Source organism: Bos taurus, chromosome 26 (genome assembly GCF_002263795.3).
Source record: "Bos taurus isolate L1 Dominette 01449 registration number 42190680 breed Hereford chromosome 26, ARS-UCD2.0, whole genome shotgun sequence".
NCBI classification, from domain to species: Eukaryota; Metazoa; Chordata; class Mammalia; order Artiodactyla; family Bovidae; genus Bos; species Bos taurus.
The window spans coordinates 19,558,111-19,573,863 of NC_037353.1; the positions used below are offsets into that span (position 1 = coordinate 19,558,111).

The 15,753-nt window shown below is 41.2% G+C and overlaps 1 protein-coding gene across 9 annotated transcripts in view; it reads right to left on the reverse strand.

Moving 5' to 3' along the window:
- HPSE2 (heparanase 2 (inactive)) overlaps window positions 1-15,753 on the reverse strand; it is a 720,379-nt gene that overhangs the window by 20,406 nt on the left and 684,220 nt on the right. For all 9 annotated transcript variants that reach the window (XR_003032892.2, XR_009492978.1, XR_009492977.1 and 6 more), the window contains exons 10-11: window positions 9,183-9,328; window positions 1,508-1,654 (exon numbers count right to left, since the gene is read on the reverse strand). Coding sequence is in view for 3 of the 9 variants with exons in the window: in XM_005225662.5 (XP_005225719.1) it covers window positions 1,508-1,654; window positions 9,183-9,328 (293 nt within the window). In the remaining 6 variants the exon portion in view is untranslated. The remainder of the gene's footprint in view (window positions 1-1,507; window positions 1,655-9,182; window positions 9,329-15,753) is intronic.

The following is a 15,753-nucleotide window of genomic DNA, read 5'->3' on the forward strand; positions in this document are numbered from 1 at the left end:
CCTGAACTATCACAATCACTGTTTGGAGTCACCTCTCTGCCAGATGTGACTTTGCAGATCATGACTGAATGGCAGTGCAAAACTTAAGCACACAGGCCTCAGAAGATCAGACCAGGACGGGCACTTTAGAGCTGGAAGGGACTTCACCATATATATAATGAATTTTGCAGATGAGAAAACTGAGGCCTGAGGATTAGGACTAAAGGATTTGCCCAGGTTATTTAGTGAACCAGAACAGCGTCTTGGGCCTAGAATGAAGACCAGAAACTCAGCACGCCAATCGTGAACTACTGGGAAATGGAGAGAGGGGATGAAATACTCGAGAGTTCTGCTGGGATAGGTAGGCTTGAGAGTAATGGACACGCAGCCAGAAAAAAGAGCCAGTCTGTGAACCGAGACTGCAAATAACAAACGCAGGGTGGGCTAAAGAGACCCAGTAAGTGACTTCCCAGATTGTGTTTTGTTCCCATCGCATACGGTTGGAAACCAAATGCAAGCCACCAAGGTTGCAGTGAAATGGTGAACAATTACAGCGCAAATAGTTGTGGGCAGCTGTGGGAGTTCAAGCCACCTGCTCCAAGTTTACAGCTTTGTTAAACTTGGTAAACATTAAAAGTGGAATGGGAGCGCTCCCGGTCTGTACAGCACTCATGTCCTTCCTGGGAGGCCTCCCTCCAGGATGGGGTGGCCCAGAGCTGCCTTCTGTTGGTAGAGGTCAGTGCTGCCAGAGTCTCTAGATGAGACTGAGGGCAGTAGCGAGTGTCACAGAATCATATAATTACAGAGTTTGAAGAGACTACAGAGCTCCCAGAATAGATAAGGAAATAGTTCCAGAGAGGAGAAGTGCCCAGAGTTATAAAGTTGGGGCAGAACTGACTTTTATTTTTTCTTACAGTATTTTATTTCTTTCTCCAGGTTTTTATTCACATTTATTTTTTATTAAATTAAAAATTAATCCAAATTAATCCCAAATTAAATCTTTTGGTTAAATCCAAATTTTCAATTTATTAGAACTGACTCTTGATCTCTGAACTTCTGATTTTTGTCCAGTGCTCTGTCCTTTAGAGGTGCTCTACCTCACAAGGTTTGTAGATGTTGACAAATTGTTACGGTAGAATAGAACGCTCCCCTGGAAGGGACGTGGTTCTTAACTACCACGTTTCTGGTTGTTAGATGACTGGGGGCACTATTAGCATCTAGTGGGTAAGGACCAAGGATTCTAAATAGCTTGAAATGTGATCATCTGGCATAATGCAGAGTCCTCTAGTCCAGATACCAAGAATGCCCTTGTTGAGATATATTTAGTCCATCATTTGAGTTTATTGTTGGGGACCCCAAGCCTAGAGGGGCTGGGAAGGGCTTGTCTAGGGTGCTAAAGGGAGTAAGCCGTCCCTGAGTGAATGAATGAGCAGCAACCTTGGTGCCCTCAGCAAAGCGGCCATCCAACTCCCTCCACACCCAGTTCCTACTGTACTCCCTCCTAAGCTGTTTCTGGGCTGGCACTTACTTGGACTTCAGGCCCTCCTGTCCATAGGGCTGCAGCAGATACTGGTGCACGAGCTTGTCCCTGAGAGTCCCGGCCAGTTTGATTTTCTTTCTTGATCGGTGCAAGTTGATGATAAAAAGTGTAATGGAGCCTCGCACATAGTTGTGGCTGGTATCCAGAGAGAGAGAGGGAAAGATGGAAAGTGGTCTGTTAGACGCTTCTAAATCATTTATGGGCTGCACAGAACAGGAGCACCCCAGGAAAGGGCATTTACTTCATGGTTCTTGGCCATCCTGGACTTTGAAAGACAGAAAGGCCTTCTTACTGTGGTTTCCTGCAAAGAAGATACCCACTTCCCACCATATGCCTTTTGTTTTTGCTTAAATATATTACAATGATTTTAGAAAACAAAGTATCTTTTTCTGAATATGGAAGGCTGACTGGGGAAAAAAAAGGCAAAATACAGAGAAACACAGAGAAGGAAAAGAAAAGTCCCCCATAATCCAAGTGTTTTAAGATATGATAACATTTTGGTTGACAACTTTCCAGTATTTTTAGTTTAATAATTTGACAAATATTTACTGAATTCTTTGACACATACATATATATTTCTCAGTTTTTACATAATTGGGATCACATTGTTAGCATTTTTTTTTTTAAGTTCATGAACATCTTCAACATGCTGCCATGTTATTGTATTATATATTCTTCTACTTATACAAGAATGCTAAGTTCTTCATTCGTAGAAATTTATTTAACTAGCCTCCTCCTTTGGGGATATAGTTGTTTTTAATTTTTTTGCTATTATAAATTATGTGATGAAGGACTTTATTTACATAAACTTTTTGGACATCATGATTATTTCAGATAAAGTGCCGGAAGTTGTAAACACTAGGTCACAGGGGATGCAGTGCATGATTCCTCATCAAATCTGCTGCTTCATTCTCAGCGGGGCTCCTCCCTGTGGGAAGATTTTTTTGTCCCTGCTCTGTTGAGCCTAGAGTGATCACATGGCTGGTGTTGGTCAACGCAATGTGGGTGGACATGTTAAAACCTCTGGGCCGAGGCTTTAGTAAGCAGTCCATATTTTGCCACGTCTCTTTCCCCTCTGCCAGAAGTCTGACAATGTTCTTGATTAAGGCTGCTCTATTGATCTGGAATGAGAATGATATGGAACAGAGCTACAGCTGAGCCGTGACAGATAAGTAGTGTGAAAGAGAAATACATTTTCTTAGTGAAAGCCATGGAGATTTGCAGTTCCTTCGTTATCACGGTATAACCTCGCCTATCCTGACTAATACATTTTGATAATACTGATATTATCTAGAAAGCTTGCATCAGTTTGCTCTGATCACCTATGCGTGAGAGCACCCATTTCCACATATCCCTAAGAACATCAGATATTAATAATAACCTTTTAAAAGGTTACAGTTTAAGGTTTAAACTATCACTTCCCAAACCCAAGAGGTGATAATTGGATTTCAATGTTGTATTAATTTGTATTTTTAAAAAATTCACACTGAGGCACAGTATTTTTCTTATTGGCCTCTTTGCCATTTCATTTCTTCCTTTGTGAACTGACTGTTCATGCCCTTTACCTGTTTTTCTATTGATTTTTTAAAACTATTTATTTATTAAAGATAGTGATCCTTTGTTTTCAGGTATATTGCAAAATTTCCCCCAGTTTTCTTTGACTAATTCCGTCTGTTTACATTGTACTCTGATGTACAAAAATTAAAAACGTTTAGGTAGTCAAATTTATTAACCTTTTTGATTTCTACTTTTGCTGTTGTATCTACTCCATGATTATAAAACTATTCACTGTTTCGGAATCCTTCTAAACCAGTACAGGACATTCAGAAACCTGAGAGAACTACATGCTTGTACGCAACAGCCTTTAGCATTGTCAACAAGATTGCAATGATTTCCTTCTCTCTTGTAGGAAAAAGGACTTTGTTTCTAAGGGGTCCCTTAGGGCCCCCTCTGGATGGGTTAATGAGAGAAAGTAGAAAAAATGGCCTTATCCTGCCTTAAAAGGACGAGTTCCAAGAAACTCGAAGTCAACTGAGCCCAGAGGAAAATATCATCCTCTGCAAAAAGAGCACACCTCAGCCTCTGAGTCACTCATGTATGCCTCTAAAGGTGCTAATTAAGAGTTGAGTGACCAACAGCTGCTACTGCTGCTGCTAAGTCGCTTCAGTCGTGTCCGACTCTGTGCGACCCCATAGACGGCAGCCCACCAGGCTCCCCCGTCCCCAAGATTCTCCAGGCAAGAACACTGGAGTGGGTTGCCATTTCCTTCTCCAATGCATGAAAGTGAAAAGTGAAAGTGAAGTCGCTCAGTCATGTCCGACTCTTAGTGACACCATGGACTGCAGCCCACCAGGCTCCTCCGTCCATGGGAATTTTCCAGGCAAGAGTACTGGAGTGGGTTGCCATTGCCTTCTCCTGACCAACAGCAGGTTAACACAATAACTTAGATTTTAAAAAATACGGTTTCCAGGGCTCATTCCGTTATTTAATCCATTTGTGATTGTGTCTGAGACTTGATATTTTAAAAAAATCTCAGTATATTTGGCAGATGAGTTTGGTTTGGGAACTACTTGCCTAGGGTAATCTGTTAAGATTATGTGATTAATTCCCAGTGTATATCCTTTTGGCTGTGCGTCTGATGATTTTTCTCGCATCTGTAGGAGGGTACGTTATTGCATTCAAGGCTTTTTGGATGCCTGCACTGATATTCTGAAAAATTATTAAGTGATAAATTATTAAATGACCCTTCTATTTAGTCCTTTCTCCTCTGGTCTTTCTTCTCAAACCCCTGAAGCATGTGAACCAACTTTTGGAGCTAAATTAGTTCAATCAGAAGACAATGCCAATTTATTTTGAGTGGACTTGTGTCATCAGAGATCTGAAGAAAGATGCTGCTAGCTGATGTCAGCATTTACCATTATTGAAAGTGAAAGTCACATTGTATCCAACTCTTTGGGACCCCATGGACTACACAGTCCATGGAATTCTCCAGGCCAGAATACTGGAGTGGGTAGCCTTTCCCTTCTCCAGGGGATCTTCCCAACCCAGGAATCAAATCCAGGTCTCCCACATTGCAGGCAGATTCTTTACAGCTGAGCCACGAGGGAAGCCCAAGAACACTGGAGTGCGTAGCCTATCCCTTCGCCAGCGGATCTTCCTGACCCAGGAATTGAACCAGGGTCTCCTGAATTGCAGGTGGGTTCTTTACCAACTGAACTATCAGGGAAGCCGGTACCATCATCATTAAAAAAACACCAACTATTTCCATTGGTGGGCTTTAAGTTGTGTGCAAAACTGAAGAAGACACCATTAACTACAGGTACTCTAGGCTTCAAAGTGTGAGCAAAAATAGGCAAGTGAGGGTACCAATTTTCACAGACTGTGGTAAACTCTTCTGCTAACTATCATCAGACAGCCTTCTCAAAGGCCAGCAGCCCAGGAGGAGAGAGCTGCGTGCTTGCGTTTATGAGTTTCTCCTCTGCAGAGTTAGGGCAGAATGAGCCTTTGGAGACCGCAGAGGAGAAGGGCAGGATGTGGGGAAGTGGTGGGTGGGAGGGAGACCTGAAATCACAGCATTGCTTCAGGGAAAGCTATCTTTTCAAGCTGCTTGGCAGTGGTCTGATTTCCATTTCCATAGTTCCCTGGGGGAGACAAACCAGCACTGAAAGCCAGCTCAGACACCAACTTGCGGAGGCTCCCATAGGGCTCATGGAGCCTCCTCAGGGAAGACCTGACACTGAAGACCCCCCTGTCAGTCCTTTTTGCTGCTTGGCTGGTGGGCAAGGACGTTAAGCAGAGGCCTTTTGGCTGTGAAGACACATTCTTGGCTGGGGAATGCAGCACCAACCTGAAAGTACTATGTTGAGAATCCAGATTCCTGAAGAATGTCCATTCTCTGCCGACAGAAAAATAATCTTGAAGGAGTGTCTGCTCGCTAAGAAAATGGGGTCTTATCGAAGGTGTGGCCTGGAGGCAACTGCTGACCTTCTGATGTCGTCAAGTCCAGGTGGCTTTTGGTTCTCCTAGTTAATGCCCCTTTCTATCTGGTAGAACATCTATCTTGCTCCATTGTCTCACTCACAGTGAGACTTTTTCACTAGCAGGAAAGGCCTGTATCTGGAGTTCATCTTTCCGGCTGTTCTTTTGCGGGCTGACATCTCTGTGTTGCCATGGGAGGAGGAGGAAGTGAGTCAGGATGGGGGCTGGAATTGGAATGTCATGGATATTAGAGGTGAGGGGTGTCATACTGGGAGGTGCCTCTTGACTTATAGATGAAAAACAGTCCCTATTCTAGAAATACTTCCAGTGAAGCTGGGAGACTAGGAAAGGGAAGGGAGGACGATGCTTTGAAATCCATGTCCATTTCCAGTGAAAGTCTACGTATTTGAAAACTGGGTTGGTCCATTTTCTCCAAATCTAATTCAAAGTTTTTGGGTTCGGTAACAGTCAGGCCATGTTTTGCCAAACATCTTTTTCCCAATTTCAAAGCCCCTGTGTATTTTAAGGGAAATTTAATCCACATGTTTTTGATTCATTTACACTTAACTCATCAAAATATTGTTTTGTAAGAGCCATTTGATGTCCAAGAAGCCTCAGGAACCTTTTTATGAGTCTTTAAAAAAACTTCTTCTGAAAAAACAGGAAGTTGTGCTTTGCCAACAATAAACAAACTGGAACCCCAAAAGACTCAATTTTTCTTCAGTGTCCACCAGGCTCCAACTGGTTCTAAACTTGGCTGAGGATCTCAGCTCCTCCCCAGATACATACATTGTGTTAGCAGAATGGTTTATAAAAAGACTGTTTCCTAGTCAAAACCTGTTTGTTCTCTGAATAAGAAGCCTTAGGGTGAGAACTGCTGTGCTGCCAGGTCCTAATTTGTTGGCTCTAGAACAGAAAGCAGAAAAGCACCTGCTAGTGTGGCTATGAGTATCTGACTCAGTTATCCTAAATCAGTCATAAAAGACAGTGCTTTACTAGGTCAGAAACGACCCACAATGTACGAGATGCCATGAGAAGCAGTGAGGTATTTAAGTAGAGGTTCATGACTGTCAGGGAGACTATAAAGGGAATTTCTATGTTATACAGGACAACAGGCCAAAGATCTCTAAGGGTTCTTTCCAAATATAAAATTCTTTATATTATTAATGTTGCTGTTTGTATATACATGTGATACTGTAGAACCTTTAGAATTTAATACGATTACACTAATGCAAATAATTGGCAAGAGGCTTGGCACATAGCAAATGTTCAACATATACTTTAGTGCAGGAGCTATTTTAAAAGACCTTTTTTTTGGGGTTATACTATCAATAAACTTATACTTTCTCATCAATCCCCTGTTTTGACCAAGGATATGTACTTTTTGACTGGTCAAGACTGAACAGCATGAAGCTAACATGCCCACTCTGGGATGTTTTTGTGACCTTGGTCTCTTTGGCTACAAATAAACCAAGTGGATCAGGAGTGCTTCCTGATACTACTGTGGAGGGTGAGGGGGCTCAGATAGGGAATATGGCTTCCTACAGAGAGGGGCAGAGACACTTCATCCTTGTGCGCATCTGTCTAAGGCTCTGGACACCCGCTGACATGGAGGAGATCTGCAGACTCAGCCAGCTCATCCTTAGCTAGCGCAGTGTGTCTACTGGGGGCTTTCTTCTCTAATAAGAACAAAAAGACCTTCACCCCAGTAATCTAAGGTCATTGGTGACACAGATTAGTAAAGTTGTTTCTTTTGTTTTTCTTTTTTAATAGGGAGGAGGAATGGAACTGGCAGAAGCACAGTTTCCCCCGAGAGATTCTGGAATGACTTCCCACAGAAAGTACAGGAGATCTGGTGATGGAGAAAGGATATTGAATACAATGAATGATTTTATGCTGGTGAATGCAAAATTCTTAAGCACTCCACCAAATCCCTTTCTTCTGGCCAATGTGGTGACCGCAAAGGGAAAGAGAGCTAGAAGTATAAAGCATCAGCGATGCCCTGATGCCCTGTTTCTGCTTTCATTCATAAAACATTCACTGACACCTTCCTCAGACCAGTCACTCTGTGGGACGCCAATAATACAAAAATGCATGAAGCACTGGCCCTGAGTGCATGGTATATTCAGAATATCAGTGACAACTTCCCACAAGAATGTCAAAGAGCATCAGGATGAACACTGGGATGAAGCCAAGTGAGGAGACCTCTCTGAGGACCCCTGAAATTCTGCTAAGCCCATGGCTTGGCTACTGACATTTTCTCCTGAGTCCGCAGAGCCGTAGTATAAAGGGCACCGACTGATATGCTTCCCAAAAGAGACAAAAGGTACCAAGAGAACTTTTCCTCTCTTGAAGCTGGGAGTCCACTTTTTGGGTGGTTACCTCAAGGCCAGGGTGGAGACAAGGAACACAATGTTTCCTTGTATGTGGATCAGATAACTCCAACCAAGGCCATAAAGCAGTCACTCTCTGTCAGCTATTGGATTGAGCTTCCTGTTGAGCAAAAGGGACGTTGAAAGCCTCTGGCCTCTGCCCAATCCAGCCTCCTCTCATCCACAATAGGCACTTGTATCTGTAGACAAGACAACTGGCCCCTGGCCCCCTTGTGCTCAGAGTGATTCTTTGAAAAATCTTATCAGGATAAATTAATTGGCATGGCTTCTCTGTCATCAGGGAAGGGAAGGGGTATCTGTTGTAACCTGACCGCGGGGACTCTTTGTGCTCACCACTGCCGGTGATCGGCCCTGATAGGCTCACTGGAATGAAGGTCTGGCTGGAGGCACTTGCTTCCTTCTTCCTCACTCCCAGTCCACACAAGGTTTCTGTGCCTTAAGAGAAAGGGTTCTTATTTCCAGGGCTGCCTACTCTGCTCCTTAAATTGGAAGCGATGTAAGAAAGCCATATTTGGTCAGGTGGGTTTTGCTTTAGGCTCTGTTTTAAGTTTCTACCTTATGATCCTCATGTTTTAAAATATTTTATCTGCTAAACTTTATGTACTAATTATGTTTCCTACTTCTTAAAAGACAACCCCAATAACCTCAGCTTCAGATGAAAAAGAGGATAACCATCCCCGTTACTGTGCTGATCATTCAAGGTTTGGCCCCCTAAAAAAAGGAAGCCTAGATTTATTTTATTTAACCGTCTAACCTTTAAAATAGCTGAAATGGTTTTCAAAATACTGAAATGGCTGTAAAGCTGACATGTCTAGCTTTGGGCACTCCCAGCTTGGGATGTACTGGTACATGGTTAGGTTTCTAGTGGTACAGCTCTCCAATATGCATCTTAGAAAACTAGGCTTATTTCCTCTAGCTCTGCTGGTATATCTTAGGAACAGATTTTATATCTCTACTTTTGGTTCAGGCGTAGGCACACAAATAAGCCTCCTGGGCATTACATCAACTGGCTGAGAGAAAATGCTCAATAAAAATTTGTTGGATGAAGAAGTAAATAAAAATGGCATGTATCTTTATGAACATTTTATGAATAATTCCTCTAAGTGTGAGAAAGGGGTTTTACTTGGAGAAAAAGCTGTTTATCAGAAATCATTTGAAACTTGCAAAGAGTGGGTCTAGTGAAATCAGAAGCAGTTTTCAGCGTCCTGAAGGGGTCCAGTGTAGTATGAAGTTCTCAGACCGGCCTAAAAATTCTCAGGGGTGGTCTCTGTGCCGTCTCTCTGAACACTTACTTGTGGTGGTTCGTGCAGTGAGCATAAATCCTTAGTTTGTCCCGGATCACTCGGCCTGGCCGGGGCTTCCGCTGGAGCCCAGCCACATGCACGGCCAGGACTTTGGGGCCGATCAGGCGCTTGTAAAGGAGAGAGAGCCAGTAGTCCTGAAGGGAACAGAGAAACAGAGTCAGAGAGCGACATATACTCAGGTGTTCTGAGTAAACATACAAACACAAAGGCCAGAAAGCACTTCATACCAGGAGTACAGGGAATCAGGACGGGAAGGCTCTAACCCTGTAAGCAAGGTCAGCACAACGAAGCACTCGGCTTCAGTTCATATGAAATGGGCACTATCTAAAGAGGCCTTTGGAACCGACCAAATGAGGAAATGCCCATGGGGCAAACCCAGAGTGGCACACAAAGCAAATGAATCCGTTTTTCACATATAAAAGAACAACCAGCTAGGGCCTTGAATTTTCAACTTTCTTTCCCTATGACTTTTACCTTTGGCACAGACGATAAAGAATCTGCCTGCCATGCAGGAGACCCGGGTTTGATTCCTGGATCGGGAAGATCCCCTAGAGAAGGGAATGGCAACCCACTCCAGTATTCCTGCCTAGAGAATCCCATGGACAGAGGAGCCTGATGGGCTACAGTCCATGGGGTCACAAAGAGTCAGACAAGACTACTGAGCAACTAACACACAAATGTTACTTTCATACTGGTTTATGACTTCTGTTTAATTATAGAATGTAAGGTTTCCAATCTTTTAGGATTGTCACCAATATGAGAATCCAAAATGTCATCTTCCAAATATTGTCACTAAAGATGTTTCTGTGGTGGGAGGAGGATGAAGCTCCATCAGACAGGAGACCAGAGTCCTGAAGTGAAGCGAAGTGAAAGTCGCTCAGTCATATCCGACTTTTTGCGATCCCATGGGCTATACAGTCCATGGAGTTCTCCAGGCCAGAATACTGGAGTGGGTAGCCTTTCCCTTCTCCAGGGGATCTTCCCAATCCAGGGATCGAACCCAGGTCTCCCACATTGCAGGTGGATTCTTTACCAGCTGAGCCACAAGGGAAGCCCAAGAATACTGGAGTGGGTAGCCTATCCCTTCTCCAGCAGATCTTCCTGACCCAGGAATTGAACTGGGGTCTCCTGCACTGCAGGTGGATTCTTTACCAACTGAGCTATCAGGAAAGCCCAGAGTCCTAATTCCAGAGTCAAAAATGCAAACAGAAGAATGCAAACCATGGTGCTAATTCTTGGTCATCCTAAATAAATCTAAACTAAAAAGTTTAGTTCTTTTAACCACTCCAGGGTCCATTTGTAACTGATTAATAAATACTGAATCTGCAATCCACACATGTATTTGAACTTACAAAAGCCTATTTACTGCCACCTTAATTTCTACTGTTGCTATTATCATGTTTTATTGTTATATTTGACACACAACATATTTTGTATTTGTTTTGTATTTGCTTTTAAATCCTACTATGGGGTAATGACTTAAGTGTTTATAACTCATCACATAAACAGGGCCTCCTAGTTTGTTTAGGAGCTTCCTCCTTCCCCGCCAATTCTGGAGTTCAGTGGACATCCTATTGAGTGCAGGCATGCTATTCAAGATCTTAAAGACATCAAGTTTGTTTTCTGAGCCTTCATCTTTTCAGTCAGAGCCTCTTAATAATCTCCCCCCCTCCAACTTTTGTAGTCATTTATAACATCAGGTGCTTAAAAAGTTCTAGTGAACTGCATAAATCTGAACAAAGTCTCAAAGCTCCTTTGTCACCAGAATAGCTCCAGATTTTCCCTGAGCACTAACCCCTGACCAAATATTTACCTTATTTAACTTTAAGTGCCCTTAGGATGGCAGTTAGATATGGTTTCCTTATATTTAAAATGGCAAATACGTCATCATTGTCAATCATGCAGATGAAAAGAAAAGCTCATTGGTCCAATTTGCTCTTACTTGACTATAATTTGGTTTGAAGCAACCTCTGTGAAGTTATTATCATAGTCACAATATTTCCAATGGGATGTCTGTGTTTTTCTCAATGATTTGTAACACAACTTTAAATATTAGTGGAAGAATCCTTTGGAATACTTATAAAACAAATATTCTGTACAAGTTTGTAGTTTGCTTTTTATCGCTTTTTATGATGTTTATGACATGGAGAATTAAAACAAATTATAGAAAAACATATCAATCTTTTTCTTTTGATTTTTTCCTTTTCTTTTATTCTTAGAAAGTCCTTCCTCACACAAGGATCAGATCAATCTTCACTGACACTTTTTCTAGTTCTTTTTATTTTACCATTTAAAAATTTAACCTTTTAACTCACTGAGAAAATACTTTGGTGCATGGTAATGACTCTATTGGGTTTCCCTGGTGGCTCAGAGGTTAAAGCATCTGCCTGCAATGTGGGAGACCTGGGTTCGATCCCTGGGTTGGGAAGATCCCCTGTAGAAGGAAATGGCAACCCACTCCAGTATTCTTGCCTGGAGAATCCCATGGATGTAGGAACCTGGTAGGCTACAGTGCACGGGGTTGCAAAGAGTTGGGCATGACTATTATTGACTAAATAATTTACCAGTTGTAGCATCATATAGTAAATAATCTACCCCTAAACTCACCTTTACCACAAACTAAATTTTATATGCATGAAATATGTATGTGTATTATATAATATACATTACCATATTTGTTATAATATGCCATATATACTATATTTTAATGTATATTATAGATACATTATGCTATATGCTGCTGCTGCTGAGTTGCTTCAGACTCAGTGTGACCCCATAGATGGCAGCCCAACAGGCTCCCCCGTCCCTGGGATTCTCCAGGCAAGAACACTGGAGTGGGTTGCCATTTTCTCCTCCAATGCATGAAAATGAAAAGTGAAAGTGAAGTCGCTCAGTTGTGTCCAACTCTTCATGACCCCTGATTATTACACTGTTATAATATTGCATATCATAGTATATATATAGTATATACAGATATATATACTGATACATGATACACATACTAATATACAATACATTATGATATATAATATAAATGATACAAATATAATCTGTGTATTATATAACACATCATAAAATCTCATGCTATATAGAATACATATATAAATATATATAAGGACTTCCCAGGTCTCAGGGGTAAAGAATCCACCTGCCAATGCAGGAGATGCAGGAGATGCAGTTTGATCCCTGGGTTGGGAAGATCCCTTGGGGGAAGAAATGGCAACTGACTTCAGTATTCTTGCCTGGAAAATCCCATGGGCAGAGGAGCCTGACTGGCTATAGTTCATGGGGTTGCAAAGAGTCAGACACGACTGAGTGACTGAGCACACACACACAAATATATACATAAATACATGCAGATATAATATATTTTATGATATGTATATCATGATACATATATTGATGAGAACTATTATATATATTATATAATAAATCCATTTTACATGGATTTTTCTATTTTTTCTTCCACTGAACTCTCCATTTAAAAAATATCAGTTTCATATCATTTTCATAATAATTAGCATTTTAATCTGCAGATTCAAGTTTACTGCATTATAATTTTTCCTTTTCTTTCAAACGTTCCTTAAGTAAATTCTGAAAGTTTTTTGTTTGTAGTGGTTATTGTTGCAGAGAAGTTTGAAGTGAGCACAAATTTTATTCTGTGTTTGGTTAGCCTCCTTGTTTTCTATCTCTTGTGTCCCGTCAGGATGCTTATAGGAGTCACGTTTTATTCTTGACATTGGAACTTTTACCAGGAATGTGCCAATGTGAGTTTCTGCATTAATTTGCCTGTATTTGGGGACTACTTTTAATTGGAAAGACAAGACCTTTCTTCAATCTGTGAGAATTTTCTTTAAATATAGCTTCAAATTCTTATGTATCTGCTTTCCATATACAAGAGCATATATGTAACTTAATGACAATTCTGAAGCACATGAGAACCCATCACCCTTCTCAAAAGCTACCAGAATACCCACACTCTTGCATCTAGTTATGTGAGTCTTCCTTTTCTCATTTTTGTTTTTTGCTGTCTTGCTTCATAGTTTAATCTCTCTATTTGCACCTGAGCAATATATTATTTAATTTGTTAGTTTTATAAAAATGGTATCACATGATATGTGATTTTCTGTGACTTACTTTTGTGATGTAACATTAGGCCCTGATTCATTCAGGTAGTACCCATACTAAGAGTTTGTGCACGCTAAGTAGTTTCCGTGGTGTCCAACTCTTTGTGACCCTATGGACAATATCCCAACAGGCTCCTCTGTCCATGGGATTCTCCAGGCAAGAATACTGGAGTGAGTTGCCATGCCCTCCTCCAGGGGGTCTTGCCCACGCAGGGATCAATCTTGTGCTTCTTATGTCTCCTGCATTGCTGGGCAGATTCTTCACCACTAGCATCACCTGGGAAGCCCACTTAGTATTCCTTTTCAATATTGTATGATACTCCACTGTGTAAAAATACTACAGTTTATTTATCCATTCTTCCAATAGATATTTGAGTTGTGTTCTGCCTTTTCTATTTGAACATTCTTGTTTCTGTTTCCAAAAGACCCAGGTGAAGAAATCTGGAGAAGCTTTACTTACTCCAACTGTGCTTGTAAAGCAGCAGCAGCCTCATCACCTGGGTGCTTCTTAGAAATGAAATCCATGGACTTTATCATGGATGTACCGAATCAGAATGTCCAGGGGTGAGGCCCCCAAGTTGTGTAGCCTTCTAGGTGATTCAGATGCTTGATAAGGTTAGAGAAGCACTGTTCTACAGTACAAACCGAAGAGAGGAATTGCTGGGTTACATGCAGGTATACAAATATTCAGGCTTACAGGATAATGCCAAGTTATTTTCCAAAGTGATTCCAATTATTCCAACTTACACGTCCTCCAGCAGTGTCTGTGTGAGTTCCCTGTGATCCACAGCCTTGCTAACGCCTGTTATTTTCAGACCTTTAATTTTTACCAATCCAGTGGGCATAAAATATCCATTTCTTTTTGCATGTTGTTTAAGAAATCCTTATTCATGTCTAGTTCATAAAGATATTTTACGTTTTCTTTTAAAACTTTTAGAGTTTCTTCTTTCATAGTTAAGTCTTTAATCAGTCTAGATTCCCGGGGGGAGTCTAGGATTTGGGCTGGTAAGTCAGTTGATAGTAGGTTAAAAGCCAAAGTGAACATCAAACTTGCACCTTTTCTTAGCTCTCTGCACTGTTTGCAGACTCCTTTCTCACCCTCATTCTACTCTCAGGTCCCTATCTATCCAACCTTTTTTAAAAAAAACTTCCCTTTCCCTCTCTCACTGTCCTTATTTCTCCCTCATGTAAACCAGCAGAATCAAATTATACTTCCTTCCTTCCTCCCTTTCTCTTCTTTCTTTTATTTTGCTACAAATATGTCATTTATATAATCACAAATAAAATTAAACAAATGGAATAATTCCTGAATATCTCTAAAGGAAATGACATGAAAAGTGAAGAAAAAATCTTTATGCATAGGGTGCGCACACACACACACACACACACACACACACACATATATATCTAATAACAAAAACAACAAAAAGACATTGCATGAAAGATGGAATATAAAGAGAACTTTTCAAACAATAAGAATCATAAAGAAGGAAAGCAAATATATGAGATTTTCACGTCAACAAGAAAGAAGATCCAAAGCAAGGACTGCATTGCAATTTTCAAGGGACAAAGAGAGACTGGACAGACATTCTTTAAGTGTATCAGGCATGAGGAGAGGTTGAAGAAAAACAGTGGCCATTTATTAGTTTGAGGGGGAAAACAAATAACAGATGACACTAGAACGACAGAGGTTTTAAATCTTTTCTTTTTCTTCAGTATTTGTCAAAAAGTCAATTGTGGTCTGAGAGCTAGAAAATGCAGTATATAGAGTAAGTTGAACCAAAATAAATGGGAAAAGAGAAAGAAACTGACGGAAGGCTGCAGAATTTACTGGATTAATCACTGAACCATGTGTTCCTTGAGGTCTAAGACTACTTACCCATTCCTAAAGCCCATGCCTAGTAGAATGCCTGACTTACAGGAGGTGCTTGAATTCAGTTATGGACTGGGTACTATGTTTAAGGCTCCATACTAGGCAGTAGGAATATAGTGGTGGATAAGACAAATTCAGTTCCTGCCAACATGAAGTTTATAATATTAGCAAGAAAAATAGTCCTTAAGCCAGTGAGTTAGGTGGTGAATTTCGTTAGAGCTAATGGCAGTGAGAAATCTAAGAGACCATACCGTATCATAGAAGGTGTGGCCCAGTATGGGGTGGAGGGGTACAGCCAGGGAAGAAGTTTTGTTGCCAGAACCAGTCTGGACCTCAACCTGGGGTCTGGCTTCCTGGGAGCAGACTGGAGCTTTGGAGTGTGCACCACTATGCTGGAAAGGTGGCAAGGGGCAGCTGCTGATGGAGATGTGATCAGGGTTTGGGCTTGTAGCCTGGCTTGTCTACAATGCATGACCATAAGACCCTTAGTGACTAGAAATTAGACTAGTCACTAGAAATTCTATTTTAGAAGAGTATTTAACAACGTCAAAAGATGTTC